Raw genomic sequence first — 16,607 nt, 5'->3', positions numbered from 1 at the left:
ACTCAAGGGCAATTAGGATGTGGCCAATAAATACTAGCCCAGCCAGCACCACCCACATCCCATGAGTGAATTTTTAAAAATTCTTCTCCTTGCTTCTTGAAAGGGGCACTATCAAATGGACAGGAAAATGGGGCAGGTCTGGTGAAAATAGACCTTCTCTACTCATCTCTAGAAGAACATTCAACCTGTGCCTGTTCCTACTGGGAAAATGCCAGAAATCCTGGAATAACACAGGCTGCCGAGAGCCATGTTGCAGTCTTGGTTCCCTTTTCTGACTGGCGTTGACACCAGGAAATTTGCCCTACAGATACTTATTTCCCTTTGGGTTTCAATTGCTTGATGTTTAAACTCTTCACAGTTTTAGGTCACTCTCTGTACTTCGTGTTTATCTTGAGATTGCAATTAGACAAATTCTTTATTGCTGTCTAAAGGGTCAAACCACAGCTTCCTAAGCCTGGATCCGCAGGAACAGGAAGTCCATTATTACTTCCTCGCTCTGCCCCAAAAGTGACAAGTACACCAGAAATAGTCAGGTATGTAGTCATTTATATCTACTAAATGCCTTCCTTGGAAACAAAAAAACAACAATCAGAGATAGATTGAGTAAATATGTAGCTGAATAGTGTTTTAAAATAATAATGAATCATGAAAAACAGGGACAGATCACTAGCACAGGAAGTACAGCAGGCACTCAGGAGCTGGAGGAATAAAGTGGATGGGCCAAGACTGAAGTTCTCTAATTGGGGAGGTTGCACCCAAACATGGGAGGGGAAAGGCACAGTGAGACCTTCGGTACAAACGTGGGGGGTGGGCTAGTGTAAATTATCAAGTATGAGAGCTATTGATGCAGCTGCATTTCAGCCAGAGATGCAGCAATATATGATCTTAGACAAGACATTTGAATTCCTGAATTGCTTTCCTGAGCTGAGGAAAAAGACATTTTAGAATTGAAATATCCCAAAATAATATCCTGAAATGGCCCGAATCCTCCAAGGAATGGCAATCACTGTCAGATTGCCTCTCTGCTCCTACGTTGTTACGCCAAGACTGTCCGCATTTCTGGCCGGGACTGCCGATCCCAGTTTCTTCAGAAATGTGGAGCCGTCTTCCAGCAAAACGCTTCCTTGTAATGTTGGATCATCGGATTGGAAGATACTAACTACCACATTTAAGGCACTAACTACCACATTCTGGCAAATGTTCACTGACACAATGAAAGGCCCTGGTACATTTAAACAGCTCTTCAGTATATTAGGGAATGAGAAAGTGGGTGAATATGTAGGTAAGTGGGTGGCAGTTGGGTAGGGTGAGGTGGGTAAGCTGGGTCGGAAAGAGTCAGAGTTGGGGTCAGCGGAGGAGTGGGGTGGTGGGAGCCAATCACTTCAGGCCTGGGGGAAGCCGGTGCAGGTCCGGGGGGGGGGGGGGGGAGAAGAGTTGGGTTATCATATTGATTATTATATCAAATCAGTCATGATCTCATTGAATGGTGGATCAGACTTGATGGGTCGAATGGCCTACTTCTGTTCCTGCATCTTATTGTCTTATTATGATGGGTTGTAGGGGCTACTCAGGTCAGGTCTGTAGGGTGTGAGGTTAGTGGGGTGGGGGGGGGGGGGGGGGGGGGAAGTCACATGATGAGGGCTAGTCAGGTCGGGTCAGTAGGGGCGTAGTCGGGGAGGGGGAGCCAGGAGGGCCATTTGTATAGTCAGGCTGTTTCTGTCTAATAGCTTCTGGGTAACTGTCTGGGTAAGTAAGCTGAAACTATCCCCTCCAATTCAGAATCGGAGATGTTTTCAGAGGGTCTCAGGAAACAGAGAAATTGCCTGTAGGAAGTTCAAACGTCCCAGGCAACTCCCACAGAGTCAGTGTTTTGGGCCTTCTGAAGGATCCTGATGTCCATCTTAGCGGGATATGATGATCCAGAGACTAGAAGATCTGGGCCATTACCTGAGCTGGGCCTTTACCGGAGCTTATGGACTTCTCTCAGTAGAGAAGTTAACATTGTGGAATTGCTTATCAATTGCTAAGTTAATAGGCTGCAAAAAGAGAAGCTAACTTGTGTCTTCGATAAGAAAGAGGTTGGTGCTCACAAAATGATCACAATAAAAAACAATTATCAATTTGTCCAAATAAGTAAAATACAATTAAAACAACGCAAGACCACTGGGCACTAAATTCATCCTAAAAATAGTGATGGGATATTTTTCACTCCAGATTTTGCAGGTATTGATTAAAATTACAAAACTGCCAGTAATGCATCCTCAGTGGATAACAATTTAGTAGTCTTATTCAGAAGAGACAACTGGCATGATATTTTAACATTACTATCAGCCTCTTGTTTCTCAAAAATTAACTCTGTATTGTCTCCTATTTGAAATCGGTGGACAGAGGGATTTCAAATGCATGCATTGAATTCAACAGCAGTATGCTGGTGACACTTGATGCCAAGTTGTTCCATGTCCAGCATCAATATCAATCCTGAAAAGCACAAGAGTCTTCAGAAAAAGATTCGGCAAAATAGACACCTATGTCTCATGATTTTTTGTTTATAAAGTATTGTTCCTTTCAATATTTAATTGTAGGCAGTTCTTCATGTGCTGTTTATATCTAGTTGGATCACAGTGAACATCAATCCCATTTTATTGCTCTCTTATGCCTTGATTGCATGTTTATATATTCCTCAACATGTGTATTTTTTTACAGAAATGAATCACCAGTGAACAGAAAACTCCCCATTTCTCAACCTGTAAGTTTCAATCTTTAATAAAGGCCTCCCCCTCCCCCTCCGTTCTCCACACTGAAGAAGCTTTAGCATTTGTGCAAGACAACCTGTGAAAACCGAGGGACATTTGCGTGTAACTAGGCCAACATTGGTGCGGAACATGGATTTCATATTTAGATACAATCCTTTGAAAGTTGTGCTTCAAGACCGTGTATTCTCATGGCACATTTGTGATCATTCTTGATCTCGAACATCGATCTGAGTTTTATTTATTAATCACCAAGATTATCTGCAGCATTTGCATGAACTGTATTTGTTGATTTAGGAAATTGATGGTTATAATCAAACATGTTCCAATTTTTCATCAAATTTAACTGGAAACAGTGATCAAATATTTTAAAATATGGTTTTCCTAATACAACAGGTGCTGTCTATATTTCTCTCCTTGTTGTTTACCTCCATATATGCCTCTGGAATTGAATCTTTTTCTGTCCTGCTGCATTGCATGATACAATGAATAGGTACTCAGGGTGTGAGTTGTCATTTGTTAGTGCAACAACTCCGCATGCCACCACTTCTAATTAAGCATTGATTAAGCGACATTGCAGTTTATGATTTATGCAGAGGAGGGTGTGTGGGGGGTGGGGGGAGTTTAGGGGAGTGCCGTTTCGGCTAGCTAAAATCATTTTCAATATTTTGGTGTCCAGATTCAAGGGACTGAGGGAAACTCCAGAGGTTGAATTGTACGAATCTGGTGGCAAAGGTCAATGTGGACTTGCAAAGATAGGATGGTCTCCCATTATCCCTGGCGGACCGAATGCAATCAGTTAAAATTAACATCTTGCCACGATGTGCAATTTATTCTTATTCCAGTGCATTCTTATATTCTTACTCATTTTTTTAATCAGAGGGTTTGACTGCCTGGTGACTGGGTTTATTTGGGCGGCTAAGAGCCCAAGGATCAGGAGATGTTGTTCTAGAGTGAGATATAATTAGGGGGCTTGGCCTTGCCAAACTTTCAATACTGTTATTGGGCAGCTAATGCTGAAAAGGTGCTAGAGTGGTTTGGAGGTTCGGATGAGCTTTATGTTTGGGTGGAAGCAGAGTCTATGAGGGGAGCAAGCCTAGCGACACTGGTATCAGCGGTCCTGGTGATACCAAAGAAATAGTCGTCTAACTCGGTAGTAATAGCCACATTAAAACTTTGGAGGCAACTCCACCATCATTTTAATTTGAGGGCCTCCTGACCCCTCCTCTAAGCTGACCCCTATCTGTGCGAATCAGTTATTCAAACCTGCTAGGTCGGATGTGAAATTTAGGGAATGGAAGGATAAAGGTTTTAGAGAAAGTGGGAACTTTATTTTTAGAAGGTGGGTTAGCTAGCTTAGGGAAATGCAAGAAAAATGCTGCTGCCACACCGGGTTCACGAAAACTGAGAGCACACGTGTCCCGCGCCATCGGGAACTCGGCCCATTGGGGACGGAGCATGGGGGGGGGGGGGGGGGGGGGAGCTTTCAGGTACATTTCTGAGGCCGTCCCAACGGCGTGCAGCATACTCCTCGATGTACTCCTCGATGAAGCCGCTTTTGAGGGGGCGGAGCCTGTCAAAACAGGCACCGCCCCCCGATTCGGTCATAAACAGGGATTCTCCGCCCAATCGCCGGTTACAATAACGATGCCGGGCAATGGAGAATCCCAGCCCTTATATTTCAAACAGCAACAATTCGATTGAATGATAGGGCTGTATGTCACTTTTAGCTTTCACTATCATGAGCCAATGGCCCAGAAATGCACATTTGAAAATTATTTGAGATTTTTGTTTTAAATACGGTATAGGGAGTCTTGCACCAGTCCCAGAAATAATTAGCAACAGAAACGGACGAAAGTCTGACCTGTGCACCATCAGGGTGCGGAAAGGCTGAGAGAGAGATAGGGAAATTTGTACTTTTCTCCAGAATGCTTCGTCAGAGCAAAGAAACTGGCATCAAAATGTACATTATGCAATAAAGATATTGCTCATTATTGAGCCCAGAATATATACAACAGAAAATTCAGCCCCTGATGCACAAGGTGCTGATAGTAACGGCATGTGCCGTCACAAATACTAATCATGTAAAAGAGCAATCTTCCATGTGTATCTTTTTCATTTTATTTGCATTAAAATGTCTGGAAGAAAATAAATGTAATCATTTAATTTCATTACAGCAGGATGACGATGAATATGAAGTATGTGACCCTGAACCAAGTTAGTAGTCATTTTATTCCTTGTAAGAGTTTAGTTCAGTTATGACCAATTGCTATAGATTTAATCTGCTCATATTCCTAAAGTTTGATTGGGTTCTGGGTGACAATGTGAGATCATATCTGTGCAAGAACACGCACATAATATCCTGTAGATGGCATCATGATATTAGGTTTTAACACGGAGTCAGCATCCTCCAAACAGCATTGTAAGTAAGAAGTCAGCCAATCTGGAGTACAGTGAGGCATGTAACGGGGTACAAAGCTTCAGCAGGAGAACATATGACATCATGTGAGCAGCAGGGCCACTGAACTTCTGATAAACCCTTGGAAATCAAATAAACTACTATGAATTTTGAACCATTTCAGATTGTTTATATGTTTAAGACATGGGACAAGTAGTCAGGGATGGAATCTCCATTGCACATATATCTAGGGTTTGTACAGCTCTTCCACCAAAGACAACGGGCGCGATTCTCCACTCCCACGCCGGTTGGGAAAATCGCCTGGGCTGCCAAAATTTCCAGGGACGCCGGTCCGACGCCCTCCCGCGATTCTCCCAAGCGGCGGGAATGGCCCGGTCGAGTTTCGCGGGCCGCAGGCCAGAGAATCGCCGGAGACACCCAAAATGGCGATTCTCCGGCACCCCCGCTATTCTGAGGCCCGGATGGGCCGAGCGGCCAGGCCAAAACGGCGGGTTCCCCCTGGCGCCGTCCACACCTGGTTGCTGGAGTCGTAGGCGGTGCGTGAACGCTGGGGGGACGGCCTGTGGGGGGGCGAGGGGGGATCCTGCACCAGGCTTCACCTGGAATGTGGGGTGGCCCGCGATCGGTGCCCACCGATCGTCAGGCCGTCCTCTCTGAAGGAGGACCTCCTTCCTTCCACGGCCCCGCAAGATCCGTCCTCCATCTTCTTGCGGAGCGGATTTAGAGAGGACGACAACCACGCATGCGCGGATGATGCCCGTTATGCAGCGCCGGCCGCGTCATCTATGCGGCGCCGCTTTTACGCGGGCGACAAGGCCTGGCGCGTGTAGATGTCGCGGCCCCGATCCTGGCCCATTGTCAGGGCCTGAATCGGTTGGGACCGGGGCCGCTCCGCGCCGTCGTGAACCTCGACGGCGTTCACGACGGCACGGCCACTTCGGCGTGGGAGTGGAGAATTCCGCCCAACATATGAGTTTGAGAAACCCCGTAAATCTATTGTAGATAGGACTCTCATAAGTTTCAGGATCTGGTGAAACAATGGAAACTGAGGATAAGGAGTTTCTCAGATTGTCCAATTTACACATCATGGAGCTTAAAAAAAGTAGCCACCTTAATTTCTCAAACGTCTCATTAATCATTAGTCAGAGAGTTGATCAATAGGTACAGTTCTGAGTAAACATAGCAACGCGCTTTTAGAAAGAGTCTCAACGTTTTAAATATGACAAACAAGTTAACTTACGAGGATGCAGGAGCTAGTACTGAGCTCCACCAGTCTGCAGCTAACCTTTGTACACACATACCGGAGAGAAAACACAAATGGATGTCACATGTTAAACACACAATGAAGATACAGTTACCACACATGGATGAAATGGTGTGTCCACATCATGGCCGGGATTCTCCACCGCCCACGGACAGTAGCGGAGTTCCCGATGCCACAGAGAACCTCGTGTCAGGCAAAAAACGGGATTGGCGCCGTTACTATGTTCTGGTCCCCCGCTGACAGCGCCATCGTGGTTAGTGCCCGCCCCCCGTCGTGAATCACACGAGCCCCAAATCAGACTCTGCGCCGGTCCAATAAAGGTCACCTGGCTTGCTCCGTCCAGCGCAATCTAGATCTTGCCTTCACTGGGCAAGATTCATATTAGCATATTATACCGGGACTCGTAAAAGCATTCTTTTAAGTAGTTGAGGTATGTTTAGTAGCTTGAGAACATGGATTGATTCTAACAGACAGTAATCTATTTCAGTATCCACACATTCCGATCGTGGATGTTACACTAGTTTATCACACTCGGACATGTTTTGCAGAGGCTCTTTTTCAATCTGTGCATGCCTGGCCTTTGCTGATAATAATGCCCTTAATGCATAGGTGACTGGATTTTTAATGTAGGTGAAACCAAATCATGTTACATAGACATGGTTGACGAAAACAACCCCCTCCAACAGTTCCCCATGGGTGACCAACTGGGTGAACTGCTCTCACCTGGTTCCATTTATATCCAATCAGAGGCAGGTTATCACTTGCGATGGCTTCTCTTTCCTGTCCCATTACCTCTGGTGTCCTCCTTGAATGTAACATTGGCTCTCTTATTTTTCATCTACATGCTGCCCATCTGTGACAGCATTAATTTTCACAAATATGCTGAAGACCCCCATCTCTACCTTGGTCTCATCTTTCTCAACTGCTCCAATATTGCTAAACTATCAGACACTTCATCGTACAGCCAGTACTGGATGAGCAGAACATTCCTCCAATTACCTATTGGGAAGACTGATGCCATTGTTTCCGGTTACCACTCCAGCCTGCATTGCCCAGTTACCAACTCCATCCCTTTTCCTGGCAACATTCTGAGAATAAGCCAGTCTGTTCTGAAGCTTGGTGCCACGTTTGACCCCGATGTGAACTTCTGACCTTATATTCACACCATCATTAAGACCATCTATTTCCATATCCATAACAGAGCCCGACTTCGCCCATCTCAGCTTATCTGCTGCTGAAACCCTCATTCATACCTTTGTTACCTCTAGATTTGACTGTTCCAACAAACCCCTGACTGGTCTCCCACATTCTACCATCCATGAACTGGAGATCATCCAAAATTCTGCTTTGTGATTTATCTCACACCAAGTTTCGTTCCCGTGTCACCCCAGTGCTTACCGACCTACGTTGGTTCCTTGGCAAATAATATGTTGATTTTAACATCCTCACCCTTGTTTTCAAAGGGATGAATCCCAAAGCTTCAGGTACCTCTTCAATCTGCACATTAGAGGGAGACTATTTGTCTCACTCTAATATGCAGATTTGGTAAAAAGTGAACCCGCGCCCAACAGGTGGGATTTCCATCTCTACATTTCGCGGGATCGCATTGGATCTCACAAGGCATTGCGAACCGGGTAGATCCCGGGAACAGGGTCTCCCGGCATTTATTGGCCACGCTGCGCCACGACGACCTGCTTTTCCAGCACAGCATAGCCTTTGCATCGCGCCCAAGATCTCCTTATGTGGTTCCGTGTCATATTTGTGCTTTATCTTCTGAAGGGTCTTGGAATGTTTTATTTTGTTTTGGTGCAAAATAAATATAAATTATTGCTGCTGTAGTGGGTTGTCAGCGACTGTTTCAAAGGAAGCATCGATAGTTCCAGAGCAGGTTGTCCATGGTGAAAGTGGAAAATGATTTCTCCTTTAGTCAACTCACCCTTCCCTAAAAGAAAATTAACAGGATGCAAATCTAGCATCTTTCAACCACCAATTGCTGTTTAATAATAGGAAATGCTCTGTTAATGAGATCAACATTATTACAATTTTTCTCCTATCTAGGTAATTCAGCTAGTGGTTTACAAGACTCCAGGTCTTTTCCCTTTCAAGAAATCCCAACGCCACCACAAAGGGACTCGTAAGTTAACAACTTTAGATTATCAATTTGAATCACAAACAATAGGCCCTCTTAGCTCCATATCTTCATGGTTTTTAAATGGACTAAATGGGAACAGCGGCAGATTTCAATATCATCTACCGAAGAAAAACAGTCCAGCAAACAAATTAAAAATTGACTTGCAAAAATCAGTGCAATATTTTGGAATTGTTGCTACACTGTTATTTTGTTATTACTGAAAGGCTAACCATGTCCTTGCATCCCAGAATGAACAAAGACAGAGCACGGCCAGATAAGCATTGTGCCTGTTCAGTTAGTCTGATTGCAGATGTCTGTAACTCAGGGTTATTTCCAGTCTCGAAGTTGTTTTTACACAGTTTATTTAAATGGTGCCAACAATTTCAACTTTATTTTTGTTTTCCATTGTATAAGACTTTTCTTTTGAATGTATTCAAGAAATTAGGACAAAATGGATAAATGAGCAACATGTGTGCCAGAAAACAATTCATCGAAAACACTGAATCAAGGGGAAGAAACTAACTTCCCAGTTTGTTTTGGTTTCATAACATGAATTAAAAACAAACTAGAAACATTAGTCACGAAATTCAATGTTTCCGTAATTTAAAAAAATATTTTTAGCTAATTCAGCAATAGTTCTCAATTTTAATTTCTACCGAAAAGCAAAAATGTAGAGTATCAGATTATATTAAGATAATCAGAAGCAGATTCCTCCCCAGGATCAGGGTAGCTTCACAACTGTGGAACAGGCGAAGATGTACTAACAGTTGCAGCTGGTTCGATGATGCAGAGCGAGGCCAACAGCGCAGGTTCAATTCCCGTACCGGCTGAGGTTATCCATGAAGGCCCCCCCCCCCCCCCCCCCCCCCCGGCCTTCTCACAATCTCCCCTCGCCTGAGGTGTGTTGATCCTCAGGTTCTATCATCACCAGTCAGCTCACCCCTCAAAGGTCAAAGCAGCCTATGATCATTTGGGACTACGGCGAGTTTGCTTCCTTACTTACTTCAGTTGCAGTTATCAAATTTTAGCTCTAGTGTCCTTTTGGTCAAAATACAGAAATACTAGATAATTTTAACTGAATTGCGAAAGGAATGCAACGCTTTGTTTCAGCAGAGAGGAGATATTTGGGGTAACAGTGTTCCAGTTGGTTAGTCTAATGTCAGTTGTAGCAAGCTCCAAGTCAGGGACCCAAGGTCCTGGCTATAGCCTTCAGCATGCCAGCGTGGGCCAAAGGCAGTTAGAGAAGGGCAATGCTGGAGATAATGTCAGGAGTGCAGACATTCTGTCATCCTGAGAGAGAACAACAGATGCCTCTCTATGAAGCCGATTCCACAATCCTAAATCTCCACAGCAGCACATCTATCCTCTGCAAGAGAACTAATGACGGGCGAAAATGTGATACATTGGAAACCATTGTCAATATTGGTTACCAGAGCCAAGCTGGCAAGCATCTAAGATTGCTTCTCGGGAAGCTGTCAGCAGAGACCTCCCCGTAATGGTAGATAATGTTATGTATCTGGGAATAAACTCCTGCTGGTTATGTGTCACGTGGTGTGTAGTGACATCAGTTTTTGCGCGGGATTTGGGCAGATCACCATCTTTGATTGGATGAGCCACATTTTTTAATAAACTATTCATTGTGTATTACAAGAATCCAGAGTGTGGGCACCTCCATACCTTTTCTCTATGCAGCAACAAAGAAATCTAACAAGAGAGCAAACTGGCGACGTGGATTGAGGCAGAAAAATCACTGACAAAGAAAATTTTGTTGACTAACTGTAGGACGGCATCAGGACCAAATAAGGGATGGAATTCTCCGTAGCCCAACAGCGAAATCGGGATCTGCAATCTGGCGGAGAATTGCTTCCGACGCTGGAATTGGGGCAGGCGATGGTTTCATACTGGTTCACGATGCTCCGCTCCCTCCAAATCAGCAGTTAGCCCGTCATCAGCCAGCCCACCTGCAATGCTCCTCCCCCGATGGGCCAACGTGTGGTTCCAACGATCGGGAACCTGGTGTGCCGGCTGCAGACCGTGTCCGGCGCAGCCACACTCGGCCGAGATCCGTGCCGCTGGCTGGGGGTTCCTGCTAGGACTGGGGGGAGTGTTGGGGGGTGGCCAGGTACCCGTTCGAGCACAGTCGGCGTCATGTTTTCCGGCGCGACCGGTGCAGCTAGTCAGCCCTGCGCATGCGCAGTCTGGGATCCGCCAACTCTCCGTCCGTTATTCGCTCGATCCACGGGCATCCGTTGGTGCTAGCCCCTCAGCGGTACCGGAATCGGTGAGGGGTTCGCACCCATTTTCCCATCGTGAAATACCCTCAAATTCTTCATTGGCCACCGGCACTTAGCCTCAGGAATGGAGAATTCCACCCAAGATTCTTGTGACCAGATTCGCACGCACACAGACGTCAGGCAAAGCACTGCTGCCAATGCAGAAGGATTAAACAAAATTTTCAGTAGCAACTGTGAGTAAGAAGACGGACAGTCGGGGAAGACTTACTTGCATTGAAGTGATTAGGGTCTGAGCTGCAGGGACCACGCATGTGCCAAAGCTAAATGGGTTGCAGGGAACAGAGATTTCAAAGTCTGCTGACTCTGCAAGAGCCACTACTCGGGCAAAAAGTCAAAATACAATCAGGCAATAAGGGGCAAGAATTTCTAGTTGCTTGTTCAAGGGACTGTTTGTGCCATATAATGATCGGAAGGGAGGAAGTGTAGTCCCTAGGAGCAGAGATCTGAAAATGGCGGGAAAAACAGGCACCATCGACACATTTGATGAGGATTATGAGACATGAATACATAGGAGGAAATATTCCAATTGTTTTTAATAGCTAATCAGAGACTGGAGGACCTTAAGGTAACAACATGTCTCAGCCCAGTTGGCTGTAAAACGTTTATGCTGCTACAGAATCTAGTTCACCTCGCAAAACTGGGAGATAAGTCCTACATTTAATTCATGAAAATCTTAGAGAGACATTTATCTCTTAAACCATTATTGATTGCATAAAGGTTTCAGTTCCATCGTCGTATTCAGAGCGAGTACAGTTCGTAGCATCTTTAAGAAGATTAGCTAGATATTGTGAATTTGATAAAACACTTAATGATACTCTTCAAAACAGGCTAGTTTGTGGACTCCACAGTGACGCTATTTAGAGGAAGCTGTTTACTGTAAGTGATTTAACTCTAAAAGCTGCCGTGGAAGTTGCCACAACTATGGAGCTTGTAACAAGAGAAGCTTCGCAGCGAAGATCAACAAAATGAATACCTCAAGGAAAATGGCTGCAAAGGTACAACCATGTGATTTGTGCACAGATTGGACAGTCAGCAGGGAATGCTGGAGTAATTTGATTACATGCAAGAACTGTGGTAAGAAGGATCACATTGCAAAGGCGTGTTGGGCTCAGAAAAGCTCTCCTACACTAAGAAGGAGCAAGAAGAAAAATACAGTTAAACAATCTTGTCATGTCTGCCAAGTAGTGGATGAAGCTCACGATCACCCAAAAGACAATACAGCTGAGCTCCTGCAAGAGCTAAAGCCAGCAATAGGTTTTGTCAATGCAGGGCACTCAGCAAACTTTTGGGCGCATCCAAAACTTGAGGGTCGTGAAATTAAAATGGAAGTGGATACAGGTGTAGCAGTATCGTAGAGACAATTTATCAAAAGAGGAAGCATCTGCCTTTAAAACCATCAAATGGGTAGAATGGTGGCATAGTGGTTAGAACTGCTGCCTCACAGAGCCAGGGTCCCGGGTTCAATTCTGCCTCGGGTGGCTGTCTGTGTGGAGTTTGCACATTCTCCTCATGTCTGCGTGGGTTTCCTCTGGGGGCTCCGGTTTCCTCCCACAGTCCGAAGGTGTGCAAGTTAGGTGGATTGGCCTTTCTAAGTTTCCAAAGGTTAGCTGGGGTTGCAGGATGACGGGGATAGGGCAGGGGTTTGAGCCTTGGTAGGGTGAACTTTCAGAGAGTCGGTGCAGTCTCGATGGGCCGAATGGCCTCCTTCTGCACTGTAGGCATTCTATGTAGGGATTCTATGGAATGTACACTGAAGAAGTCACACCATTGAAGGGATGCATTATGGTGAAAGTAGAAGCAAATAGACAGACAGCAAAGTTGCCTCTTCACATTGTCCATGGAAACATTCCTGCTCTGTTTGACAGAGCATGGTTGGCTTCACATTGTCAGTGGAAACATTCCTGCTCTATTTGACAGAGAATGGTTGGCTAAGATTAGGCTTAACTGGGAAACAGGCAATCAATTGGTGGATTCAAAGGGCAATTTGTAATAACTTCTGAAGAAGTACGAGAAAGCGTTCGAAGATTCATTAGGCTCTATGACTGCAGTTGAGGTACACCTAAAAATCAAGCCAGACAGCACAACCAAATGTCTCAAAGCCAGAACGGTACCATATGCCATCACGCCTAAAGTTGAAGATCAACTAGAAAGATGAGCAGGAAAAGGAGTTATTGAATCTGTTGCTATAAGTGATTGGGCAACACCAATTGTGCCTGTATTAAAACGGGATGGCTCAGCGAAAATTTGTGGAAATGTTAAAACTACTATTAACCCAGTTTTATGCGCAGATCATTATCCACAACTGCTGATAGAAGACTTGTTTGCTGGGGGACAGAAATGCAGTAAATTAATCTTTCACAGGGCTATCTGCAGATGAATGTGACCGCCGAATCACAGCCATTACGACTTACACTTGTGACTCATAAAGATCTGTTTCATTACAGAAGACTTCCTTTGGAATAGCAATTACGTCTGCTCTTTTTCAAAGACCTATGGAAAAAATTTGAGGTGGGGGTTGAATGGAGTGCAGTGTTATTTAGATGACATACCGTGGGGCAGCACGGTAGCATTGTGGCTAGCACAATTGCTTCACAGCTCCAGGGTCCCATGTTCGATTCCGGCTTGGGTCACTGTCTGTGTGGAGTCTGCACATCCTCCCCGTGTGTGCGTGGGTTTCCTCCGGATGCTCCGGTTTCCTCCCACAGTCCAAAGATGTGCAGGTTAGGTGGATTGGCTATGATAAATTGCCCCTAGTGACCAAAATTGCCCTTAGTGTTGGGTGGGGTTACTGGGTTATGGGGATAGGGTGGAGGTGTTGACCTTGGGTAGGGTGCTCTTTCCAAGCGCCGGTGCAGACTCGATAGGCAGAATGGCCTCCTTCTGCTCTGTAAAAAAATTCTATGATCATCATTTCGAGTGAACCAGAATATTTGGAGAATTTGGAAGCTCCCTGAAGTGTTTACAGAGCCCGAGTTAAAAAAGGTGAAGTGTGTCTTTTTCAAGTCATCCATAAATTACCTTGGTCATATTATCCACAAAGGAGTCAAAGAAAATGGCAACAATCTTAGAAGAATTACATCCGCAAAATGTGACATAATTAAGGTTCTTTTTTGGATTGATCAATTATTATGGTAAATTTGTGCCGATTTTAGCAACAAGATTTACTCATTTTGCGAGATGTCAAACGGGAATGGCACTGGTCAGAAGAATGTCAGAATGTATACAATGAAGTGAAAGAAACTTTTTGAAGTCAGAGCTGTTGGTTCATTATAATCCCACTATGGAGTTGCAACTTGCTTGCAATGCCTCACCCTATGGAGTTGATGCAGTCATCTTGAACATTATGCCTTCAGGAGAGGACCAACCCAACATTTGCTTCACGCACTCTTACTAGCACAGAAATAAATTACCCTCAATTATAAAAAGCTCTGAGCATCATTTTCAGTGTAAGAAAGTTCCACCATTACTTTTATGGGTGTCATTTTACTCTTTTGACGGATCATCAACCCTTGACTACAATCTTTGGGCTGTAAAAAGGTCTGTGTTCTTTGGCAGCCAGTAGATTGCAAAGATGGTCATTGATATTGCCAGCGCACAATTACGATATCAAATGTCGGAAGTCAGAGCAGCATGCAAATACTGATGCTTTGTCATGATTGCCATTACACATCAAGCATGATCCTGAAGAACATTTTGTCAATATTTTGTATTTCTTGCTTGTGGATAGTGTTCCTGGGACTTAATATCAAGTTCAAAGATATACAACAACCCGATCCAGTGATGGGAAAGGTGATGGACTTGGTGCAAAAAGGAACACTGTCAGACATTCATAGAAAAAATCCAGAACTCAAGCTCTACATCACAGTACAGCATTATAATGAACTTGAGTTGACAGTACAGAATAGAGTTCTATTATGGGGAATCCATGTGATTTTTCCATCAGGCTTGCGTAGTCAAGTCCTTGACGACCTGCATGAGGGACACCCTGGTGTGGGGAGGATGAAGGAATTAGCACCAGTTATTTTTGGTGGCTGGGATTAGCTCGTCAAATTGAATAGGAAGTTAGGCAATGCCAATCTTGTGAAAACTAAGGAACACACCACCATGACAACTATTGCATCCATTTAGAGAATACACATAGATTATGCTGGTCCACTGGAGGATCACATGTTCTTAGTGATTGTGGACGTGCACTCAAAATGGCCTGAAGTCGCGATAATGGAGTCAATGATGACGGAGTAGACCATTGAGGAACTAGACAAAGTATTCACAAGATTTGGAACGCCGGAGCAGATTGTCAGTGATAATGGTACACAGTTTACTTCAAAGGAGTTTGAGAACTATTTGAAGGGGAAGGATATATATCATATCAAGTTAGCTCCATATCATCCAGCAATGAATAGATTGGCCGAACATTTTGTGCAATCATTAAGGCATTCAATCAAAGCATCAAAGAACCTGGGAACATTATCAAGAAGAATAAACAAATTTCTAATATCTTACCGAAACACTGCATATGCCACCACACAAAGTTCACGGCAATGCTGTTGTTCAAGAGGAAACAACGAGCACAGTTTGATTTGTTAACTCCACCTGATACTTCAGAGATCGTCAAATGACAACAAGCACAAATTGCTACGATGGAGAAAATCTCTAAAAGAGGAGCATTCAACCAAGGAGAGAGAGTGTTAGCTAGGAATTACACCGCCAACAGGAAATGGGTACCAGCTATGATTCCTAGTGAAGACAGGTCAAATATCATATATCGTACAGATGGATGATGGAAGCGTTTGGCAACAGCATGTTGATCAGTTACTTTCTGAATGAAGTGAGTGTTCAGAAACTTCTCCAGAGGTTCTACCTTTAGAAGATTTGGAGAACTATACTTTGGAACAGATCAGAAACAGTGACAAGTTCAGATTTTGTTTCTGTGGCCTTTTTGATGCCTATTGTGACAGATACTGAGATGCCTATTGTGACAGATACTGAGATACTCAAGGAGTACCGTCTTCAGAAAGGAATGAGGACACCTCTGAGGTCGCAAGTAGCCATTTTCAAGAACACCGAATTCTACCAAACAGGAATAGGAATCCATCACAGAGTCTGTCTTATTGAATTGTAGATATGTACGGATGACATATCAGGCGATCTGTTATATAAATGTTAATTGTTGTCGTTGCACTAATGAAGTAAAGGGAGAGGGATATTATGGGCGGGATTCTCCGCCCCCCCCCGCCGGGTCGGAGAATCCCCGGGGGGCGGCACGAATCCCGCCCCACCGGCTGCCGTATTCTCCGCCACCGTTTTTCGGGCTGGGGCGGGATTCACGCCACACCAGTCAGGGGCCATTGGCAGCGGCCCTCCCGGCAATTCTCCAGGCCCCGATGGGCTGAGCGGCCATCCGTTTCTGACCAGTCCCGCCGGCGTGAGTTACGTATGGTCCCACACAGCGGGACCTGGCAGGTACGTTGGTGGGGGCGGTCCTCGGGGGGGGATCTGACCCCGGGGGGGGGGGGGGGGGGGGGTCTGACCCCGGGGGGGGGGGGGGGAGCCCACAGTGGCCTGGCCCACAATGGGGGCCCACCGATCTGCGGGCGGGCCTGTTCCGTGGGGGCACTTCTTCCTTCGTGCCGGCCCCTGTAGGGCTCCGCCACGGCCGACATGGAGAAGAGAACCCCCCGCGCATGCACCAAAATACACCGGCCGGTTTGTGCATGTGTGGAACTACGTGGGCAGTTCTGCGCATGCG

The 16,607-nt window shown here is 45.2% G+C and overlaps 1 protein-coding gene across 8 annotated transcripts in view; it reads left to right on the top strand.

Annotated features, from left to right (window-relative positions):
* The window catches only part of blnk (B cell linker), a 393,983-nt gene that overhangs the window by 331,963 nt on the left and 45,413 nt on the right, over positions 1-16,607 (top strand). For 7 of the 8 annotated variants that reach the window (XM_072479107.1, XM_072479108.1, XM_072479110.1 and 4 more), the window contains 4 exons: positions 432-533; positions 2,704-2,746; positions 4,928-4,967; positions 8,492-8,567. In XM_072479107.1, coding sequence (XP_072335208.1) covers positions 432-533; positions 2,704-2,746; positions 4,928-4,967; positions 8,492-8,567 — 261 coding nt within the window. The remainder of the gene's footprint in view (positions 1-431; positions 534-2,703; positions 2,747-4,927; positions 4,968-8,491; positions 8,568-16,607) is intronic. The other variant, XM_072479109.1, reaches the window with a different exon arrangement.

The sequence above is a fragment of the Scyliorhinus torazame genome, chromosome 16 (genome assembly GCF_047496885.1).
Source record: "Scyliorhinus torazame isolate Kashiwa2021f chromosome 16, sScyTor2.1, whole genome shotgun sequence".
NCBI classification, from domain to species: Eukaryota; Metazoa; Chordata; class Chondrichthyes; order Carcharhiniformes; family Scyliorhinidae; genus Scyliorhinus; species Scyliorhinus torazame.
This window is presented reverse-complemented; position numbering and strand designations above follow the sequence as displayed.